The sequence below is a fragment of the Vanellus vanellus genome (assembly GCF_965231255.1).
Source record: "Vanellus vanellus genome assembly, contig: HAP1_SCAFFOLD_185, whole genome shotgun sequence".
Lineage (NCBI taxonomy): Eukaryota > Metazoa > Chordata > Aves > Charadriiformes > Charadriidae > Vanellus > Vanellus vanellus.
In genome coordinates this window covers 230985-254773 of record NW_028126895.1, presented here as the reverse complement: position 1 = coordinate 254773, position 23789 = coordinate 230985, and the positions used below count along the sequence as shown (strand labels likewise).

The following is a 23789-nucleotide window of genomic DNA, read 5'->3' as shown; positions in this document are numbered from 1 at the left end:
TACAGTTCATCACTCTCTTGACAGGAATCCCCTGCTTCTCAACAATGCTACATTGTCTGGTGGTAGTTCCTTAACTGAGTCATAGATAAATCATGTCTAGTTACTCTTTTTCTATTTTCATATTATGTAAATTATTAAATAGGGTTGGGGCAGTACAGGGGACTTGAAAAGCAGCAGGTGTCCTTGGTTGCTTCAATTACAATGTCATTTTATATTTCGTTTTCTTAGTTTATGTCAATTTTCCTGCAACAGAGAGAGCTGCCCTGTTATTACGGAGATGCTCCTCAGGAAGGCAGTTCTGATGCTGTGATGACACATTTACCGAAGGCCTCACTATTATCCAGCACAGTAGGGACAGCCTGTGAGGAGACATGGGCAGCTTACTGCTGCTGAAGGTGAACCCATTGAACCCCTTTCTTCAATGCTTCTTTGAGCTCCTGGTTCCTCATGCTGTAGATGAGGGGGTTCACTGCTGGGGGCACCACCGAGTACAACACTGCCACCACCAGGTCCAGGGATGATGAGGAGATGGAGGGGGGCTTCATGTAGGCAAACATGCCAGTGCTGATAACGAGGGAGACAACCATCAGGTGAGGGAGGCACGTGGAAAAGGCTTTGTGCCGTCCCTGCTCAGAGGGGATCCTCAGCACTGCCCTCAATATGTGCATGTAAGACACCACAATAAAAACAAAACATGCAAAGAAGAGACAGGCACTAACCACAATCAGCCCAACTTCCCTGAGGTAGGAGTGTGAGCAGGAGAGCTTGAGGATGTGGGGGACTTCACAGAAGAACTGGTGCAGGGCATTGCCCTGGCAGAGGGGGAGTGAAAATGTATTGGCTGTGTGCAGGAGAGAATTGAGAAACCCACTGCCCCAGGCAGCTGCTGCCATGCGGACACAAGCTCTGCTGCCCAGGAGGGTCCCGTAGTGCAGGGGTTGGCAGATGGCAATGTAGCGGTCGTAGGCCATGATGGTGAGAAGAGAAAAATCTGCACCAAACAAGAAGGAAAAAAAAAAGATCTGTGCAGCACATCCTGCATAGGAAATGGCCCTGGTGTCCCAGAGGTAATTGGCCATAGCTTTGGGGAGAGTGGTGGAGATGCAGCTCAGGTCCAGAACAGAGAGGTTGAGGAGGAAGAAGTACATGGGGCTGTGGAGGCGGTGGTCACAGGCGATGGCGGTGATGATGAGGCCGTTTCCCAGGAGGGCAGCCAGGTAGATGCCCAGGAAGAGCCAGAAGATCAAGAGCTGGAGTTCTCGTGTGTCTGCAAATGCCAGGAGGAGGAAGTGGGTGATGGAGCTGCTGTTGGACATTTGCTGCCTCTGGGTATCTCTTATTCTTAACTGTGACTATCTGTTAAGGAGGAAAAGACAGTACTGAGTCAGAGCAGACTTCTCCTGGCAAAATGGATTGCATATGTCTTTGCAGCCCCACATTCAGACCCTCTTTTCAGGAGCACCTCTCTGCAGCTCCCTCACTTGAGCTCCGGCTTTTGCTGGCTGAGGCTGCCACTGGGAGCAGGGCAATGGGCTCCCGAGGAGTCCTCCTTGCTGTGCAGCACGAGGGAAATAGGACAGCAGGGCTGTCTCCAATTAAATGTAATTGTGTTATATCAAAGAGCTTTTCAGTGTTGTTGTCGGCAATTTGCCCAACTGCACAGCAGAGGAGAGGGGATTTTGTTTTCTCTGTTTTGTTCTGGTTGTACCTGCCACATCTCGGAGCGGTTTGGGATGGCTGAAATCCCTGACATTTCTAATGCACTCCAGTTGAAGTCTTGTGGGTCCTGAGAGGCAAAGGGACACTCCCTTAGTGCAGAGAGAGGAGAGCAGCTCTGCCCATCAGTCCCCTTTACCACTGCCCTGTGCTGGCAGCTTGCAGCTGGAGGAGGATCCCTCTGAGGTGTTGCCATCAAAAGAAGCAGGACACTGCGGAGAAGAAAGGAATGCAGGTTCAAAGGGGAGATATACAGGCTCATTGCCTTTTCTCATCTCTCCCCTCCCAGACTGGGACCAGGAGGGATCATTGAAGCTGCCCACGTACAGCTGCCCAGCAGCATTTCCATGGCCTGAGCACCGAGATGTCTTCTCCATGTGGATCCGAGGGAGCAGAGAGATACTATGGGAGAGCTGTGCCCTTCTGGAGAGCACCCTGCAGCCCCACAGGACTCCTCAGGGAAATAGTTGATGTCCTTAAGTTGCCTGGAGGAGTCCTGGGCACATTGCTCCCACAGACACGACTGCAGAGCAGGACCCAAAGGGTCGGCATCTGAACGGGAGCTGAATCTGCCACCCGCAACCCCCACCCCCTGCACTGACTCAGTTTATCCAACGGTGAGAACAAGGGCAGCTCAGGCAGGAGGGGACGGCAGTGAAATGCCACAACTCTCCTGACAAGGGAGGAGGGACATGCTAGGCAGACGGCAATCCGGGGTTCGCCCTTTGCTGGGCTCTGGCTGCTGCAGGGTCAATGCGTGCCCGAGACCCCGTGGGCTGGAGGGCAGAGCTGTGCCCCGGCTGGGAACGGAGACCAGGCAGTAGCTGCCAAGGGGAAGGTGTCTGTGCTTCAGGGACAGCACGGACGGGACCACATGCCCCTCGCCAGTGTTTCAGGCAGCAGCTCCCTCTCACTCCCTGCCCATGTCTCTGCTGCCAGCAGCCGTCCCCCTGTCCCCGGCTCAGCTCCCGTCAGTGCTCACAAACCCCATTGCACTGCTGTGCGCCCACCTCTGCCTGCCAACACCTCCAGGGACGGGGCGCTGCCCAGGGGCACCTCTGAGTGTGCGGGGGCTAAAGACCAGTTCACAGCGAACCTGATGTGGCTGCAAAGGGGAAGATGCTGCTGAGTTGGTGTGCTGCCCGAGAGGTCCTCTGAAAAATATCATGAGGTAGAGCTCACCTGTGCTGCTGCACTCTCTTGAGAGCAGAAGCACCATGCCCTGACCTAATCATCCCTACCCTACCATGCTGGTGTCACTCCTTCCACCCACAGCTTCTCCCTACAGCACCATGGGAGCTCCCTGGGCAGGCGCAGAGCTGAACCTGGCAGAGTCCCTGCCCCAGCACACAGCCCCCGGGGTGCGGGGACCCTGCTGGCAAGGACAGCCCTGCCCACCCCTGCCTGCACACCGATCTGCAAACCCCGGAGCCATCCCTGGGAGAAGGCAGCTGTCCGTCATTGTCCCTCTGAAGGTGCAGCAGGACATCCATGCTCTGAAGCACATCCTCCTGCTCCACACCAGACAAGCCAGGAGAGCCGTCCTGACAGCTCCTATCAGCCATGGCGTGTGCCAGCTCTAGGAGACACTGCCAGGAACTCATCTGCATTGCCCCACAGCCAGAGACTTACCATGTGAAAGGCTGCGAAGGTTTGTCCCCCATTGAGCTCTCTCCTGTCCTCCCACCCCAGACTGCCTTTACCTCTTCTCTTCTCTTCTCTTCTCTTCTCTTCTCTTCTCTTCTCTTCTCTTCTCTTCTCTTCTCTTCTCTTCTCTTCTCTTCTCTTCTCTTCTCTTCTCTTCTCTTCTCTTCTCTTCTCTTCTCTTCTCTTCTCTTCTCTTCTCTTCTCTTCTCTTCCCTCTCTGCCTGCAGGCACTGCCCTCAGTCCTGCTTCTGGGCAGAGCTGTCTCTCTGCAGCGCTGCCCGCTTGCCAGGAGCTCCCTCCAGCCCAGCAGCCCAGCCCAGCTCAGCAGCAGAGGACCAGCCCATGGTGGCACTCTCTCTGTCCCCTCTGGGCTCCCTCAGAGATGTCCCTGGGGCTCCAGGGGAACCACCTGGGAAACAAGCTGAAGTCATCACTGATCTTTTCTCCCTCTGCTGGGCAGAGAAACTTCTTCCCTGCAGTGCCATTTCCCTTTTGGAGACAGTTATGTCCAAGAATCCCCTCTTCTTGCCCTACTGGGAGACAGCACACCCAGGCAGTGAAAGGCAGGAGTCTCCTGTACCTCCTGTACCCATGCAAAGCACAGGTGACACATGAGGTGCCAGAGGTGGTCTAAGACACGTGCTCGTAACTGATGGAAATATTAAGAGGGACAGGGCAGTGTCCGGAGTCATCATTTTGAGGCTGGTGGGGCATGGTGGTGACACTCTCTCTCCTCCACCAGCTGTCTTTACCCCATCTCCTTTGGCACCCATGGCCCGTTTCTCACAGACACCCCTACAGTGCCCAACCTCATTCAGGGCAGCTGCTCCACTGGAAGGTGACCTACACCCTGTGGTGCCACGGGAGGTGCCAGGGCTCTCCTGCACAGCCGCATGCAGCCAGCAGGGACAGCACAAGACCTGCAGGAACACGATTGCCATTCAGAGCAGCCGTGTAACACACCCCAAGAGAACCTCTGGGACGTTCAGTGCCTTTGTTCATGCAGCTGCAGTGAGGCAAGTCCTGTCCCATCTCCATCCAGCAGATGTAGGCAGTGCTTCTCCCGCAGCCTTTAGTCATCCCTTTGATGATGCAATCATGGAACAGAGCAATGATTTACCCCATGTTCTTGGATCACAGGATGTCCATCGCCGAGGACATTTTCCAAAGCACCTTGTCTTTCCTGGAGATCAGCTTCCCCTTGCACCACAGGCCCTGCAGGCCTGCAGAGACGTCCCAGAGAGCAAAGCCTTCTCCTGCCACGGCTGCACAGTCCAGCCCTGCTTCTCTCTGGTCCTGAGGGTTTGCTCTTCTTCGGGTCACCTCATTTCCTCTTTCCATTGCCATCTGCCATCCACCCCTGCATGCTCTGAACAAAACCTTTGCCTTGCATGGGACCTTGGGCACTTGGCACCAGCTTTCTTTGTTACACATCTGAGTGTGGTCCTCGTACCTTGGCTGAGGTCCAGCACAACTCTGCTCTGACCTATAGAACATATAATGAGGGAGAGGAAGGGGACAAATTGTTATCTTATTTACATCTCCATTTCACAGCTAAATGGAGAAGCTGAAACACGTGTGGAAAAGGCCTTGGTGTAAGGTGTGTGTAAGAAGCCCTCCTCTTGAGAACTTTGATGTTGGTCTGTACATTCTCATGTTTTTCATAAGACACAGACCAGCAAGATCATACTTTCTCTGATCCTATGTACGCAGAGATTTGTGCAGCCATCTGCAAAACCACATTTCCTCCAACAAACTGAATGTAGAAAATGTGTTCCGAGAACATGTTTCTATCAGGACGTTTCACATCTAAATGGCGCCGGGAGCAATGATGTTTAGGTAAACTGGATAGATCCTGCTTTTATTTCTTTGCTATCCAACATTGCCCCCACCTGGTAGCGCTTCCCTCCTGACATCCCTTTCTTTGTGAGAGTCGGTGCTAGATGGCAACTGATCCACATATTGCCCGAGTTCATCCAGTCACCTTCTCTTCCAGGCACACAGAAAAGCAATCCAAGGGGACATGACCTGGGACATGTTCCTCATTGTCGTGGTTTAGGCCAAATCCACCACTGGGGACCCGAGGGACCCCAGACGGGACCGACAGATGCTCCCCTCTACCTCTCTTCAAAGAGAGAGGCAGAGGAGGAAAAAGAGACATATGAGTTTAGAAGAAACTAAGCTACTTTAATGAAATATTAATAATAAAATAAAAAGAAAAAATGAAAAATATATACAAAACCGTATCAAGCTCCCGAGACGACAGTCATGTCACCGGCTGGCACTGGGGCAGTCCCAGGCTGGACTCAGTGATGGACGGGAACTGGATTCCGGATCTGGATTCAGGATCGGGATCACAGTTAGACGAACAGAGTCCTCCTCAGACGTCAGCCATTGAAGGAAGAGCCCGTGACCCTTTGATCCCTCAGCTTTTATACTGAGCATGAGGCAGATGGGATGGAATACCCTGTTGGTCAGTTTTGGGTCACCTGTCCTGTCCGCTCCTCCCTGCAGGTGGGACCCCACTATGCTTTTCCGCTTCCGACCCTCCAACGTGGCATATAACAAAGTTGGTTGGCCTTGCGTGTTATAGCAATGAGTATAAGCAGGAGCCTCTCTGCATACCATGCCTGGGCATCAGCTATAAACAATTGGTCTTATCACTCTGAGAGAGTGAACATTGTCTGCACAATATGCAGTTAATTTCAGTAGTTAGAAGAGGCCCAGCTAAGAAGCGAAGTTACTGAACAAAATTGGTTCTCTTTTACCTCACACCAGGACACTCATCTAAAGTGAAGCTAAGCAGCCTCAGCTCCGCAGCTCATCCTCTGGATCTTTTGGAAAGATGCATGCCACTTTGCTTTTTGCAGTTGTCATGGAGTCCCCCAGCCTCCAGGACCTTTCCAAGATGATAGAGAGTGGCCTCACTGTGACATTCTCTTCCTTTCTCGGCACCCTTGCATGCTACCTCTTTTCCCACATACTGGTACTGGTTGACTTTGCCCAAATCACCTTTGATTTGATTCCCATCCAGCCCTGGCTCTTCTCCTCCGGAGTCTTGCCTTGAGGCACCAAGGCCTGGGAGACCTTGCTGGTGAAATATGAGGCAAGACACACATGGAGTATCTCAGTTCTATCTACGCTGGCTCCTACTCAATTCAGCAGTGTCCAGTCAATATCTTTGTTTTCTTCTTTAATTGCTCCTGAGGTAGGCAAAGATCATTATGATTCCCTTGAATTTGCCCTCAGGTTTCCACTGGGTTTTGATACAGACAAATGCTTGGAAGATGCTGTCCTTGAAGACCAGCTGTAGTGAGCTCTGCTGTCCTTCAGTGCTGCTGCTGATTGGATCCCCACTAAAACTGCCCAGAACAGTCCCAAGTCTGCTCTCTAATGCCCAGCATCTGCAGTCTTCTATTCTTGTCCCTCCCTCCCCTCGGGACCTGGGACCCCCCTGTTTCGGGGTCATGACAGCCAATCTTCACATCCCGCACCAGCTCTTCTTTGCTTGCAAGGATCAGATCCGGGTTTGTATTACCCCTGTTGACCCATCTGGTCGCTGTGCTAAGGTGTTGTCCTCAGACATTCCAGAAACTGCCTGCAGTGTGCACGCTGCCGTATTCCCCTTCCAGAAAATGCCCGGGGCACTGCAGTCCCCAGGGAGACTCAGGCTTCTACAGCCAGAGACTTCCTTGGCATGCTGAGCAAAGGCTATGCCCACTTCCTCACCCTGCCTGCAGGTTCCTGAACTCCCACTATGGGAGGCCACTTCTGCTAGCCTCTCCTCTGACCTTCCCTTACAGGGGCTCGTCAAACTTTTCACCTGGTCCACAGAGTAGCTCCATACATCCAGTAAACCTCTTCACTTTCAGTGAACCCCACCCCAGATCCTTCCTGCCTGTCTCTCCTGGAAAGCCGAATCATAGAGTCATAGAATGGCTTAGGCTGGAAGGGACCTTGAAGATCATCCAGTTCCAACCCCCCTGCTTTTGGTAGGGACATGTTCCACTACACCAGGTTGCTCAAAGTCCCATCCAGCCTGGCTTTAAACACCTCCAGGGATGGGGTAACCATAGCTTCTCCGGGGAACCTGGGCCAGTGCCTTACCACCATTGAAATGAAAAATTTCTTCTGAATATCTAATCTAAATTTCCCCTCTTCCAGTTTAAAGCCATACCTCCTGGTCATATCACTACATGCCCTTGTAAAAAGTCCCTCCCCGGCTTTCCTGTAGACCCCCTTTAAGTACTGCAAAGTCACAATGAGGTCTCCCTGGAGCCTTCTCTTCTGCAGGCTGAACAACCCCAACTCTTTCAGCCTGTCCTCAGAGGAGAGGTGCTCCAGCCCTTGGATCAACTTTGTGTCCCTCCTCTGGACCCGCTCTGACAGGTCCATGTCTTTCCTCTGTTGAGGGCTCCAGAGCTGGATGCAGTAGTCTAGGTGGGCTCTCACCAGAGCAGTCCCCTTGACCTGCTGGCCACGCTGCTTCTGATGCAGCCCAGGATGCGGCTGGCTTTCTAAGCTGCAAGCACGCATTGACAGCTCTTTTCGATCTTCTCATCAATCAGCACCCCCAGGTCCTTCTCCTCAGGACTGCTTCCAGCCATTCTCTGCCCAGCCTGGATTTGTGCTTGGGATTGCCCCAACCCAGATGTAGGACCTTGCACTTGGCCTTGTTGAACTTCATGAGGTTGGCATGGGCCCACCTCTCCAGGCTGTCCAGGTCCCTCTGGATGGTATCCCTTCCCTCCAGTGTGTCTACCTCACCACACAGCTTGGTATCATCAGCAAACTTGCTGAGGGTACGCTCGATCACACTGTCCATGTCACCAACAAAGATATTGTCCCAGTATCAACCCCTGAGTAATGCAACTCATCACTGCTCGCCACTTGGACATCGAGCCGTTGACCACAACACTTTGTGTGTGACCGTCCAGCCAGTTCTTTATCCACCAAGTGGTCCATCTGTCGAATCCATGTCTCTTCAATTTAGAGACCAGGATATCGTGTGGGACAATGTCAAAGGCTTTGCACAAGTCCAGGCAGGTGACATCAGTTGCTTTTCCCTTGTCCAGTACCACTGTAACGCGTTCATAGAAGGGCATCAAATTTTGTCAGGCATGACTTGCCCTTGGTGAAGCCATGCTGGATGCTACCTATCACCTCCTTATTTTCTATGTCCCTCAGCAGAGTTTCCAGGAGGATCCGCTCCATGATCGGGCCAGGCACAGGGGTGAGACTGACTGGCCTGTCGTCCCCCAGGTCTTCCTTATTTCCCTTTTTGAAAACAGGGCTTATGTTTCCCCTTGGCCAGTCAGCAGGAAGCTCACCAGACTGCCACGACTTCTCAAATATGAGGGACAGTGGCTTAGCAACTTTGTCTGCAAGTTCCCTCGGGACCCGCGGATGTGTCTCATCAGGTCCCATGGACTTGTGCACCTTCAGGTTCCTCAGGTGGTTTATACATGATCTTCACCTACAGTGGGCAGTTCTTCATTTTCCCACTCCTTGCCTTTGCCCTCTGCATCATGGGTAGTGTGGCTGCAGTCTTTGCCAGTGAAGACTGAGGCAAAAAAGTCATTGAGGACCTCAGCTTTGTCTCTGTCCCGGGTGACCAGTTCTTGCATTTCCTTCTGGAGAGGGCCCACATCTTCCCTAGTCTTTCTTTTCTCGCTGACATACTTAAAGAAGGATTTTTGTTTGTCTTGATGCCCCTGGCCAGATTTAGTTCAATCTGGGCTTTAGCTTGCCTCACCTGATCCGGGGCTGCTTGAACAATTTCTCTGTATTCCTCCCAGGCTTCCCACCCCTGTTTCCACCCCCTATAGGCCTCCTTTTCACTTGTGAGCATGTCCAGGAGCTCCTTGTTCATCCATGCAGGCCTCCTGGCTTTTCTGCCTGCCTTCTTCTTTGTAGGGTTGCATGACTCCTGAGCTTGGAGGAGGTGAGCCTTGAATATTAACTGGCTTACTTGGGCCCTTCTTCCCTCCAGCGCTTCATCCCATGGCACTATACTGAGCAGTTGCATCAAGGAGCCACAGTCAGCTCTGCTAAAGCCCAGGGTGGTCAGCTTGCTGCACACCTTCCTCACTGCCTTGAGGATCTCAAACTCGACCATTTCATGGTCATGGCAGCCCAGGCTGCCCTTGAGCTTGACACTGCCTACCAACCCTTCCTTGTTGGTAAGGACAAGGTCCAGCAGAGCTCCTCTCCTCATTGGCTCCTCTATCACTGGGAGAAAGACATTGGCAATACAATCCAAGAACCTCCTGGACTGCCTATGCCCTGCTGTGTTACCCTTCCAACAGATGTCAGCAAACTTGCTGAGGGTACACTCTGTGCCCTCATCCAGGACGTTGATTAACATGTTGAACAAGACGGGCCAGTACTGACCCCTGGGGAGCACTGCTACTTACAGGCCTCCAACTAGACTCTGCGCCAAACACTATGCTATCAGCCTCATTCCTCACAGTATTCTTGTGTCCAGTTAGGACATTGTGGTCTGATTGGGTGGATAAGTAGATGGGTAATAACTGAGATCAGTAGTCGGGCTTGGAAGAACGTGGTGAACGCATAGTGTTCTGCCCAGAGGGATGTATCTAGTCGGGTTCCACCATGTTTCAAGGGCTTTTAATTACCCAAAGGAGATGAGAAATTGCTTTTTTCATAACATTTGTAGATGACACCTCATTGAGGAGAGCAGACACTATATTACAGGGCAGGGTTGCCATCCCAAGGGACCTAGACAGGCTTGAAGGACAGGCCACTAGTAACATCATGTTATCCAACAAGGACAGATCTGAAGTTCTTTCGCTGAGGTTGACTAAGGGCCGGAAGTGACAAAGGGCAGGGACTGCCTAGGTTGGTATCAGCACTGCAGGAAAGGCTCTGGTGGTCCTTTGGTTTCATTAGGCAAAACATGGAGCCGTCAGCAAAGGCCAAAAGCATCCTGGGTGGTAGGAACAGGAGCACAGCCAGTGGGAGTGATTACCGCCCTGGGCTCAGCACATTTGAGAACAGATCCAGAATACTCATCTAGGTTCTGACCCCCTGCAATGCCTGAGAGACACTGGTAAACTGGATCCTGTTCAGTGGAGGGCCACCAAAGTGGTCAGGGTTGGAGCACTTGTGCTGTGAGAAGAAGCTGAAAAAGCTGGGCTTGTCCAGCTGGAAGGAAGGAAGATTTTGGGGGAACATGCAGCAGCGTGTCCCAGTGGAGAACAGGATGCCCATGAGCCAGCAATGTGTCTTGGTTGCTGAGAAGGCCAATGGCATCCTGGGGTGCATCAAGCAGAGTGTGGCCAGCAGGTCGAGGGAGGTCATCCTCCCCCTCTACTCTGCCCTGGTAAGGCTTCATCTGGAGTACTGTGTCCAGTTCTGGGCTCCCCAGTTCAAGAAAGACAGGGAACTGCTGGAGAGGGTCCAGCAAAAGGCTACGAAGATGATGAGGGGATTGGAACATCTGTCTTATGAGGAAAGGCTGAAGGACTTGGGGCTTTTTAGTCTGGAGAAAAGGAGACTGAGGGGGGACCCTATCTATGCTTATAAATACTTAAAGGGAGGGTGCCAGGGGGATGGGAACAGTTTTGTCAGTGGTGCCCAGTGATAGGACTATAGGGAACAGGCACAAACTTGAATGTAGGAAGTTCCATCTTAACATGAGGAGTAACTTCTTTCCTTTGAGGGTGGCAGAGCACTGGCACAGGCTGCCCAGAGAGGAGGGGGAATCTCCCACTCTGGAGACATTCCAAACTCGCCTGGATGCTATCCTGTGCAACCTGCTGTAGGTGACCCTGCTCTGGGAGGGGGCTTGGACTAGATGATCTCCACAAGTCCCTTCCAACCCTGACCACTCTGTGATTCTGTGAAACTGGAGAGACGTGGATTTGAAGGGTGGATTGTTCGGTGGATGAGGAACTGGTTGGATGGTCCCATCCAGTAGTGGTCAACGGCCTCATGTCCAGATGGAGACTGGTGCTGATGACACCACGCTGAGTATTGCGATTGACACTCCCAGGGAACAGGATGTCATCCAGAGGGACTGGGAAAGGCTCAAGAAGTGGGCCCGTATGAACAACATGAGGTTCAACAAGGCCAAGTGAAGGGTTCTGCACCTGGGTCGGGGCAATCCCTGATATCAATACAGCATGGGGGATGACAGGATGGAGAGCAGCCCTGCCGAGAAGGACTTGGGTATACTGCGGGATGAAAAGCTGGACATGAGCTGGCAATTTGTGCTCGCAGCCCAGAAAACCAAAAGAAGCATCACCAGCAGATCGAGGGAGGGCATTCTGCCCCTCTGCACTGCTTTGGTGAAACCCCACCTGGAGTGCTGCTCCAGCTCTGGAGCCCTCAGCACAGGAGAGACATGGACCTATTGGAGTGGGTCCAGAGGAGGCCACAAAGATGCTCCGAGGGCTGGAGCACCTCTGCTGTGAGGAAATGCTGAGAGAGTTGGGGTTGTTCAGCCTGGAGAAGAGAAGGCTCTGGGGAGACTTTATTTGGGCCTTCCAGTACCTAAAGGGGGCCTACAGGAGAGCTGGGGACAGAGTTTTTAACAGGGCCTGTTGCGATAGGACAAAGGGTGAGGGCTTTAAACTAAAAGGGGGGAAATTTACACTCGATATAAAGAACCTTTTAACAATGAGGATGGTGAGACACCGGCCCAGGTTGCCCAGTGCGACAGGAGATGCCCCATCCCTGGAAACATTCCAGGCCAGGTTGGCCGGGGCTTGGAGACAGCTCATCCAGTTGAAGGTGTCCCTGCTCATGGCAGGGGGGTTGCACTAGATGACCTTTAATGGTCCCTTCCAACCCAAACCATTCCATGATTCTAAACAGAGCCCGTTTTTACTGGGAGGGGACCAAGTCTGTACTGGAAGGGTTTAATGAAATCCAGTTTGAAATGGCACAGTGCCCAGTCGTACTGGGAGGGGATGAGAGGATGCAGTTTATACTGGAAGCGTGCTCAGCCTGTACTTGGAGGGGTGAAAGAGGACTAGTTTGTAGTGGGAGGGGCCAAGTTTGTACTGGCAGGGGTTAAAGCAACCCAGTTTGTACTGTGACAGAGCCCAGACTGTAGTGGGAAGGGGCCAGGGGCTCCAGTGTGGACTGGGAGGGTGGCCCAGTGTACCCTGGGAGGGTCTAAAGGCATAAAGTTTGTACTGGGACAGGGCCCAGTCTGTTTGTACTGAGACGAGGCCCAGACTCTGCTGGGATTGGCTCAGAGGATCCTGTTTCTATGTGGAGAGGGCCCAGTCTGTACTGGGAGGAAACTGGGGGATCCAGTCTGTACTGAGATGAGGCCCAGTCTGTACAGGGCAGTGTTAAAGCGATCCATTTTGTACTGGTACACAGAGCAGTCTGCACTGGGAGCTGGGCTGGGATCCACTTTGGACTAGGAAGAGGCTCTTTCTCTGCTGGGAGGAATTAAAGGGATTCTCTTCATACTGGGACAAGGCCCCTTCTGTACTGGGAGGGAATCAGGGGATGCAGTTTGGACTGGGACAGGGCCCAGTCTGTCCTGGCATAAGTTAGAGGATCCAGACTGTATTGGAGGTGGCCAGTTGGTAGTGGGTGGGGACCGGGGAGTCCATTTTGGACTCGGCATTGGCCCAGTCTGTACTGGGAGGGGTTAAATGGAGTAATCTCTATTTGTTGACAGTCTGTTCTGTATTGGGAGTGGAGCAAGAGATCCAGTTTGTACCAGGAGGGAACCCAGTCTGTACTGGGAGGGGGCCACAGCATCTAGTTCGTACTGCTACAGGGATCAGTCTGTAGTGGGAGGGGTTAAGGGATTTGGTGTGTACTGGGAAGGGCGCAATGTATACCGGGAGGGTTTAAAGAGGTAAAGTTTCTCATGGAATGGGGCCCAGGGGTTACAGGGAGGGGGCCATGGGATCCAGTTTGTACTGGCACCTGACCCAGTTTCTGTGTGGAGGGGGTGAGGTGGTGGAGTTTGTACTGGGACAGGAACTAGTTTTTACTAAGAGGGGATCGAGTGATCCAGTTTGTACTAGGGGAGGGCCCCATCTGTACTGGCAGAGGTTGAGGGGATCCACTTCATACTGGGTCAGGGCCCAGTCTCTGCTGGGAGGGGTTGAGGAGATCCACTTTCTAGTGGGACAGGGGCCCAGTCTGTCATGGGAGGGGTTAAAGGGATGCAGTTTATACTGGGAGAAGGCTCAGTCTGTACTGGGAGGGGATTGGGGATCCAGTTTGTACAGGGACGGGGCCCAATCTTTTTGGGCTTGGATCAAAGGGCCCCATTTTGGACTTGAAAGGGCCCAGTCTGTGCTGGGAGGTTGCCAGGAGATGCAGTTTGTACTTGGATGGTGCCCAGTCTGCATTCCGAGGGGATCAGGGGATCCCACTGCTACTGGGATTGCGCCCAGTCTATACTGGGACACGTTAAAATGATCCACTTTGTACTGGACAGGACCCAGTCTGTACTGGGAGGTGTTAAATAAAGGCCAAGAAGGCAGATGTCATGGTGGGAGTCTGTTATAGACCACCCAACCAGGATGAAGAGACAGATGAAATATTCTAGAAGCAGCTGGGACAAGTGTCACGATAGTCAGCCCTTGTCCTCGTGGGGGACTTCAACTTACTGGATGTCTGCTGGAAATGCAATAGAGTGGAGAGGAAACAACCCAGGAGGTTCCTGGAGTGTGTTGAGGGTAACTTCCTGGCACAGGTGGGGAGGGAGCAGAGGAGGGAAGCACCCCGCTGGACCTGTTGTTTGACAACAGAGAAGGGCTTGTGGGGGATGTGAGGATTGGAGGCCATCTTGGGCATAGTGATCATGAAGTGACAGAATTTTCAATTCTTGGAGAAGTCAGGAGGGGGTTCAGCAGAACTGCCACCTGGGACTTCCGGAGGGTGGGCTTTGGCCTGTTTAGGGGTGTGGTTAACAGAGTCCCTTGGGAGGAAGTCCTGAAGGGCAAAGGAGTCCAGGAAGGATGGACATTCATCAAGAAGGAACTTGTAAAGGCACGGGAGCAGGCTGTCACCATGTGCCGAAAGATGAGCCATCAGGGAAGAAGACCTGGCTGAACAGAGAGCTTTGGCTGGAACTGAGGGGAAAAAAGGGGTTTATGACAGTTGGAAGAAGTGGGTTTATGACAGTTGGAAGAAGTGGCAGGCAACTCAGTTGGACTGCACGGATGTCATGAGGTTATGCAGGGAGAAAAGTAGAAGGGCTAAAACCCAACTAGAAATTAATTTGGCCATGCCATAAAAGACAATGAAAAATGTTTCTGTAAATACATCATCAAGAAAAGGAGGGTTAAGAAGAATCTCCATCCTTTATTGGATGTGGAGGGAAACACAGTGACCAGGGATGAGGAAAAGGCTGACATACTTAATGCCTTCTTTGCCTCAGTCTTTAAGAGTAAGACCAGTTGCTCTCTGGGTACCCAGCCCCCTGAGCTGGAAGACAGGGTTAGGGAGCAGAATGAAGCCCCCACAATCCAAGGGGAAATGGTGAGGAACCTGCTACATCACTTAGAAATACACAAGTCTATGGTGCCGCTTGAGATCCACCCAAGGGTACTGAGGGAACTGGCGGGAGTGCTCAGCAAGCCACTTTCCATCATCTATCAGCATTCCTGGCTAACTGGGGTGGTCCCAGTTGACTGGAAGATAACAAACGTGGTGCCCATCTACAAGAAGGACCAGAAGGAGGACCTGGGGAATTACAGGCCTATCAGTCCGACCTCGGTGCTGGGGAAGGTTATGGAGGAGATCATCCTGAGTTCCATCATGCAGCACATACAGGACAACCAGGCGATCAGACCCAGCCAGCATGAGTTTATGAAAGGCAAGTCCTGCCTGAGAAACCTGACCTCCGTCTATGACAAGGTGACCGGCTTAGTGGATGAGGAAAAGGCTGTGGGTGTTGTTTACCTGCACTTCATTAAAGCCTTTGACACTTTTTCCCACAGCGTTCTCCTGGAGAAACTGGCTGCTCATGGCTTGGACAGGTGTACACTCTGCTGGGTAAAACACTGGCTGGACGGCCGGGACCAAAGAGTGGTGCTGAATGGAGTTCAATCCATTTGGCGGCCGGTCACAAGTGATGTTCCCCGGGGCTCAGTACTGGGACCGGTTCTCTTTAATATCTTTATCAACGATCTAGACAAGGGGGTGGAGTGCCCCCTCAGTAAGTTTGCAGATGACACCAATTAAGGTGGGAGTGTTGATCTGCCTGAGTGTCGGAAGGCTCTACAGAGGGATCTGGACAAGCTGGATCCATGGGCCGAGGCAAATGGTGTGGGGTTCAACAAGGCCAAGAGCCGGGTCCTGCCCTTGGGTCACAACAACCTCACGCAGCGCTACATGCTTGGGGCAGAGTGGCTGGAAAGATGCCCAGCAGAAAAGGACCCGGGGATGTTGGTGGCTGAATATAAGCTGGCAGTGTGCCCAGGTGGCCATGAAGGCCCACAGCATCCAGGCTTGTACCAGTAAAAGTGTGGTGAGCAGGACTAGGAAAGTGATCATCCCCCTGTACTTGGCACTGGTGAGGCCCCACCTCGAGTACTGTGTTCAGTTTTGGGCCCCTCAGTAAAAGGAAGACATTGAGGTGTTGGAGCGTGTCCACATAAGGGCAACGAAGCTGGTGAGGGGTCTGGAGGACAAGTCTTGTGAGGAGCGGCTGAGGGAACTGGGGTTGTTCAGACTGGAGAAGAGGAGGCTGAGGGGAGACTTTCTCGCTCGCTACGGTTCCCTGAAAGGACGTTGTAGCGAGGTGGGGGTTGGTCTCTTCTCCCAACTAATGAGAGAGAGGACTTGAGGAAATGGCCTCAAGTTTCTCCAGGGGAGATTTACATTGCGTATTAGGAAAAATTTCTTCAGCTAAAGGGCTTTCGAGCACTGGAACAGGCGGCCCAGGGAAGTGGTTGAGTCACCATCCCTGGAGGTATTTAATGGATGTGCAGATGTGGCACACAGGGACATGGTTTAGTGGTGGACTTGGCAGTGTTAGGTTTACAGTTGGACTCTATGATCTTAAAGGTCTTTTGCAATTCTCAATGATTCTATGATTCTTTTGGGACTCTGGATTTTGTTCTGTCCTTGCCCCTTTTTGGGAGGGCAGGAGTTGTCACAGAATTTTCCTACACTCAGCCTCGCTCACCCTCACACCCCACTGCCCCCAGGAAGAGCCCTTAGTCACCAGTGAGGGGCAGGACCTGCCTTCCCAGGGCCTGGGGGTCAGGGGTTGGCCTTTCTGCTGCATCAACCAAGCCAAGGGGTTCCTCAGCATTACAGCCACCTGCACAGTGCCTCTGCCTACCTGCAGCCACAGCCTCCAGTTATCTCCTCTAACGAGCCCATGGGGAGACTTTGGCAGTAACGACCCTCAGTGGGGCCAATCAAGGCTTCAAGGTACTTTGCTTCTGACTTGGACTTCTGGAGCACTTTGTTCAATCTTCTCTCAGTGCCTGAGGCTCATGGACTCAGCACCAAATACACCGTGGGGCTCATTAAAAGACAGAAAGCCCTAACAAGGTGTTCATTGTTCTTGTACTTTTCTTCGCATCTTCAAGACTTGTACAGCCAATTAGAGAGGTTTCAGAGTGTAGTTAAGGAGGAGATTTCAAAGCGCACCTAAGAAAAATGTCTTTTTTATTTTAAAGAATATATTACTCCTGATTATCACTTATGATTAGGATAGAAGCATTCTCTGATTGTTCTGGATACAGGGTGTCCCTTCAGGGGGTCTGGACAGGGAGGAGAAGCAGTCCCTGGAGGTCTGACACTGTAGGACAGCTTTGCTCCTCACCTCCCCGCCCTCCCCATTTCTGACATTGGCCACCTGGGACTGACACCCCTGGTCCTTGCATCAGACTTCTCCACTGAAGTCTGCAGCTGGATGTCACAGCTCCATTGCCCCATCTCCCACCTGCGCTCCTCAGAGCCCTGGCTGCACCCAGGCGCAGGAGAACTTTTCCTGTTTGTAAGACAAGAAAAGTAAAGCATAATCAGATTTCCTAAACAATAACACACAGTCCGCAATCACACGCTCAGGACAAGCTACCTCTAATGAGGCTGCCTTTCTACAAGGGAGTTCTTATGAGAAAGAGTTTAGGAAGGTAGATAGTCAAGACAGATATAAACACAATTAAGGAGTTGGCTGAGGAGACAATTAGATTGTTGAAAGACAGGCAAGCTTTGAACTCCTTGAAAGTCAAAGCAGCAGCACAGGTGAGAGGTATCTGAGTGAAGAAAGAGTAAGGGGAGGAGAAAACGGGCGAAGAATGGAAAGGGCCTTTGCCCAGAGAGTCTGCATCTGCAAAGATGACTTTAGAAATGAGCATTGTCTCAGGAGAAGGGTAAGCATCTGAAAGATTAGAGAAAGTACACACAGCGTGTACCAGGGAGAAGAGTGGTAATGAGGTTACAGGGGAAGATCAATATTTCTTTGGAATATCCCTTTTGAAAGGTCATGGGATTGCAGAGGTCTCTGGTGAGAGAGGACAAGCAAGTGTAGCACCTGTCTTTGAAAGAGTCCAAATGTGCAACCCAGGGAGCCACAGGCTGTACAAGCTCACTTTGGTGAGGAGTGTTGTGCCATCAGTCAGAGCCCTCCTTGGTGGCATTTCTGGGCACCGATAACAGAAGAACATGTCCAAGAAACATCAGCATGGATTTCATAGAATAGAATCATAAAATCATAGAATTGTTGAGGTTGGAAGGCACGTTTAGGATCATGAAATCCAACCATTAACCTACCCTGGCAGAACCACTTCTAAACCATATCCCCAAGTACCACATCTACCCTTTTTTTAAACACCTCCAGGCATGGCAAATCCACCACCTCCCTGGGTAGCCTATTCCAATGCTTGATAACCCTTTCAGTGAAACAAAAATTCCTAATATCCAATCTAAACCTTGCCTGACATAACTTGAACCCATTTCCTCTTGTCCTATCACTTGTCACCAGGGAGAAGAGGTCAGCCCCCACCTCTCTACAAGCTCCTTTCAGGAAACTATAGAGAGGAATAAGGTCTCCCCTCAGCCTCCTCTTCTCCAGGCTAAACAACCCCAGGTCCCTCAGCCGCTCCTCATAAGATTTGTCCTCCAGACCCCTCACCAGCTTCGTTGTCTTTCTCTGGACACGCTCCAACACCTCAATGTCCTTCTTGTAGTGAGGGGCCCAAAACTGAACACAGTACTCGAGGTGGGGCCTCACCAGTGCCAAGTACAGGGGTATGGTCAGTTCCCTAGTCCTGCTGGCCACACTATTCCTGATACAGGCCAGGATGCTGTTGGCCTTCTTGGCCACCTGGGCACACTGCCAGCTCATATTCAGGTGGCTGTCCACCAACATCCCCAGGTCCTTTTCTGCTGGGCATCTTTCCAGCCCCTCTGCCCCAAGCCTGTAGTGTCTGTGGGGTTGTTGTGACCCAAGGGCAGGACCTGGCACTTGGTCTTATTGAACCTGAAACCTTGTTGAACCTAAAGCCTTGTTGAACCTGTTCTTACGGAAATAATAAGAACAAATGAAGAGATGTCCTAAACCCAGAATTCAACAGACTACTGAAAGACAAATTTTAACTGCCTGAAGCTCCAAGCAGCAGTGGGATTGTTGAGAGGTGTTCCTAATGATGAAAGAGGAAGGGGAAGGGGAATGTAGAGAGCAATCACAAGTGCTTCTGTGCACGTGCACTGCTGGAAAGGTGCCTTCAGACATGGTCACTTCCTTTAGGATAGGTGGAAATACGTGAAAGGTGAGGGAGATTAAATTCAGAGGCTGAGAGAGAGAGTCCTGACAATGCAAAGAGAGGGAAAGGTCAGTAGCTCTCGTCTTGCTGTCAATGGACATCCTGAAAACTCCTCATCTACATCTCATGGGAGAACACCAAATGTTTATTAAAAGTATTCTCTTGTTTTTGCTGATGAGGTCGTGCTCATACACATGTCAAAACGTCTCAGGCTTCCAGGCAGCGCTCCGCTGTCTGACCATCAGTACCCAGTGGTTCCTCCAGAGGACCCTGTGTCTCCGAAGCACCTGCCTGGGCCTGGCCGCTGTCCCAGAGGAGCTGCTGGAGACCAGAGCCCCTGGGAAGCTGAAGCTGGAGCCTGGGCAGAGGGTCCCAGGCACCTACACTGGCACCGCGCTCCCGTGTCCCTGCCACTGCATCCCACCCCAATTTTATGATCACTTGCCTTTGCAAACAGAGGCAGCACACAAAATCGCTGAGAAATCACTTATTAAAACAAGACAAAACCAAGCAAAGAGAATAACAACACCAAAAATGTTTGAAGTTTAGAGTTGCAAGAGGAAATCAACCAAAGCACAAATACAGGCTGGGTGCAGAATGGATAGAGAGAAGCCCTGAGGAGAAGGACTTGGAGGTGTTGGTGGATGAGAAGCTCAACATGAGCCAGAAATGTGTGCCTGCAGCCCAGAAAGCCAAGCACATCCTGAGCTTCATTAAAAGCAGCATGGCCAGCAGGTCGAGGGAGGTGATTCTTCCCCTCTGCTCTTGTGAGACTCCACCTGGAGTACTGCATCCAGCTCTGGAGCCTCCAACAGAAAAAGGACATGGACCTGTTGGAGTGAGTCCAGAGGAGGCTCACAAAGATGATTAGAGGGCTGGAGCACCTCTCCTCTGAAGACAGGCTGAGGGAGTTGGGGTTGTTCAGCCTGTATAGAAAAGGCTCTGGGGAGACTTTATTTTAGCCTTCCAGTACCTAAAGGGGGCCTACAGGAGATCTGGGGAGGCACTGTTTTCAGGGAGTGTAGCGATAGGATGAGGGATAACGGTTTGAAACTGAAAGAGGGGAGACTGAGATTAGATATTAAGAACAAATTCATTACTCCAAGGGTAGTGAGACACTGGAACATGTTGCCCAGGGAAGTGGTGGATGCCCCGTCCTTGGAAGGCTGGATGGGGCTTTGAGCAAGCTGGTCTAGTGGAAGGTGTCCCTGCCTATGGCAGTAGGGTTGGAAGTAGATGGTTTTTAAATTCCCCTCCAACCTAAACCATTCTATGATTCCATGAAATATGTAATAAGAAATATGAAATAAGAGATGACATAAGCTCTCTGAGAGATCTCCTCCAGTGCTTGACTATCTTGATGGGGAGAAAGATTTTCTTCATGTTTTTCAGCTGACGTCCATTGGCCTTCCTCCTCCCATCATGCACAACAAGGAAGAGCTTGGTAGCCTTTTAATGCAAGAAGATACAGGGAACTCATGAAAGAGGATGAAGAGATTTGTCAAAGTGTTGGTGATGTTCCCCATTTGCAGGAGGGGAAACTGCATTAAGGAGGTTTGATTGTCCCCCTCCCCTTTCTTGGCCAGAAAGCCAAGGAGGGATAACATAGCAGACAGAGGAATTGGTAATGAGCCTGTCCAAGGCAGGTGAGATGAACCTCACTGTGATGGTGGGGGTTGTTCCTGGAGTCAGACACAAATGTCAGGGCTGTGAGGTGTCCCCACCTCATTTGGCCTCATGCACTCCTTGTACACACAGGGGTGTTTGGAGACACGAGTCCTTCCCTTCCACAGGCAGAGGCAGAGCACTGCAGCAGTCGTAGTGTCTCCCTGGCCTCCTGTTGCCAGTCCCAGAGGCTGGCTGGCACCTCAGCCCTGTGCTGTGTCCCCCTGCTCTTCACTCATCTGAGATGCCCCAAATCGTGAAGAATGAACAGGGGGATGTCAGTTCAAGGAAGCACATTCCAGTGCTTCATTAAGAGGGTTTCCCAGGGGACCATACTCTCCAGGTGGAGTGACCTCAGGACACCGTCTGTCCCACAGTCCTTCATGGCACCCCTAAGAACAGGTGATGGCGTTTGTGCTCACTTGGGTTCATCTTACCACCCGCACGCAATGTGTATACTTCTGTCTCCTCTGTACAACGCAAACACGGTCTTCACACCTCGTCTTTCAATGTCCCTCTGTGGAGGGAAGAACAACCTCTCTGAGCTGGGCGAGAGGGCAGTGCTGGAAACAGTGCTTGTTAGTGGCTGCCCTGTGACGATTGCCCCAGGGCAGCTTCCCTGGGGTGTCGCATTGTGATAAGCCCAGCGTTGTTTGTTCACCAAACCTAGAAATTTACATTGTCACATTGTTTTACAAAAAAGCAATTGCTGAACCGGATGTTGCAAGATAGCCAGCACAGCATCCTGTGAGCGGGCAAGGTTAAAAACTGCAAAGGTCAGGTTATGCAAACAAAGTAGGATGTGAAAAGACTTGAAGGAGGGGAGGGGGGCTCATGAAGACGAAGAGTGCGTAATGTAAGGAAGTCATGAATCTTTCATCCCTGCGACCACCGGAGGAAAAGGAAAGCAGAAAACGACCCCCTAGCAACAAGTCAAGGCGTGCAAATGCGGAGTACGCCTATACCGGAAAAAGAAGAGTATAAAACCAAAAGATTTTCGGGAACCAGGCGCGTGCCGTCGGCGGAGTGAGTCTCCCAGGCCGCCCAGCGCTGTTTTGCTTGTTGCCGCTTGCTAAATAAATATTCCAAATTTTAATTGACTCTGTCTCGCATCAATTTGTGGGATCAACTTATAACAATTTTTGGTGCCGTGACTCGGATAGAGGCAATCTGGTGAGAAGCCCCATACGGGGAGGCGCCCCGCTGAAATTCAGCGGCCCTGGCTGGGTGCTATCGCATCACATCCTCTACCGACGAACCTTAAATTCGGCAACAAGCAAAAGAAAGCCGGCAAAAACCCTGTAATCTTTGTGCACGAAGCTCCGAACAAAGACGCAGGAACGCGTAAGTATAGGCCGGTTATCCGTTCGGTTGGGGTTGGGTATCCCGGAGTGTGATCATGTGAGACGTCCACCGGACTTAGTAGTCCATCGGACGAAGCGAGTGTGGACCCCTTAGTAGTGCGGTTCCCATCTCCCGCGAGGGACTGGGCCACGAATAGGGGGAGCGTGTGTGTGTGTGTAAGAAGGCACTTCGGAAGATGGGACAGAGGAAGAGCAAGCCCTCTGATCCCATGGGTGGATTGGGACCTCATGTGAGACTTCCCCAAATACCGCCAGACAGTCCGTTAGGGTTAATGATCAAATATTGGGATGATTACCCCTCTAGGCGGGGCAAGGAAAAAGTAAAATTGATTCATTATTGTATGGAAGTTTGGGGGGGGAAACAAATAAGAAGAGACCCCCTATATTGGCCAGTATTTGATTCCTTTGAGGACTGGGTTTGTCAAGCCTTAAATATTTATGTGAACTCGAAAGACCCTTTTTGCCAAGAGGAGAGTGAATATGCTCATTTGTGGATTGGCTCAGAAACAAGAGTAAATTTGTATCCACTAAAGGAAAAAAAGGAGAAGGGTAACAGGAGGAGACTGAAGAATGAAGAGGAAACCCCTCTCTCACCTCCTCCCTATATTCCACCACCCCCATCTCCACAGCCCATGGCACCCCCTCAATCGGTAGCGTCAGGTTATGAGAGTGATCTCGCTCCTAGTTCCCCTGAAGAAAGTAGGGTAGTAACCCGTAGCCAAACGAGACGGAGGAAAGAACAAGCAAGTTTATATCCCCTCAGAGAAATTGCAATGGGGGGACCGCAGCCTGGCATGGGATATGTATCTGTCCCACTTAACTCAGGGGACGTGAGAGAATTTAAAAAAGAAATGGGGTGCCTGCTGGAAGACCCCCTAGGAGTTTCAGAAAGATTAGACCAGTTCCTAGGTCCTAATATCTACACTTGGGATGAATTGCAAGCGATCTTAAATATTTTATTCACCTCTGAAGAAAGAGATATGATCAGGCGGGCCGGAATGAGAATATGGGACCATCAGCATCAAGGGGGTCCTGCAGCGGACATAAAATGGCCCCTTCAAAGACCAGATTGGAATAATCAGAATGAAGTCCATAGGGGCCACATGTCCGATTTACGGACAATAATAATACAAGGAATTAAAGAAGCTGTTCCTCGGGGACAGAACATTAATAAAGCATTTAATGAACAACAAAAGAAAGATGAAACACCTACAGAATGGTTAGAAAGACTAAGGAAGAGTCTACAATTGTACTCCGGGTTAGATCCAACCACTGATTTGGGACAGGCATTATTGAAAACCCAGTTTGTGGCCAAGTCCTGGATCGACATTCGGAAGAAATTAGAAAAGATGGAGGACTGGCAACAAAGAGGGTTAGATGAATTACTCCGAGAGGCCCAGAAAGTTTATGTTCGGAGGGAGGAGGAAACTCAGAAAAAGCAAGCTAGGATTTTAGTAGCGGCTATGAGGGAAGGACAGAAGGGCCCAACCTCTAGACGAAACATGGACCCTAGACTGTCAAGACCTTCGGGGAGGGGAAACAAAAGCCAAGAAAGATTAAAAGAAGTGGTGACGTGTTTTTATTGTGGAAAGAAAGGGCACTTCAAAAGGGATTGTAGAAAAAGAATGATGGATGAAAAGATGTTTAAAGAAGATTAGAGGGGTCAGGGGCT

The 23789-nt window shown here is 51.3% G+C and overlaps 1 protein-coding gene across 1 annotated transcript; it reads right to left on the bottom strand.

Annotated features, from left to right (window-relative positions):
* Nucleotides 1-380: 380 nt before the first annotated feature.
* On the bottom strand, nt 381-1316 carry LOC309685674 (olfactory receptor 14J1-like; the record flags this gene model as incomplete). Its single annotated transcript, XM_082501403.1, has 1 exon — nt 381-1316. One exon carries the CDS (start codon nt 1314-1316, stop codon nt 381-383), a length of 936 nt encoding a protein of 311 aa, XP_082357529.1.
* Between the last annotated feature and the right edge of the window lie 22473 nt (nt 1317-23789).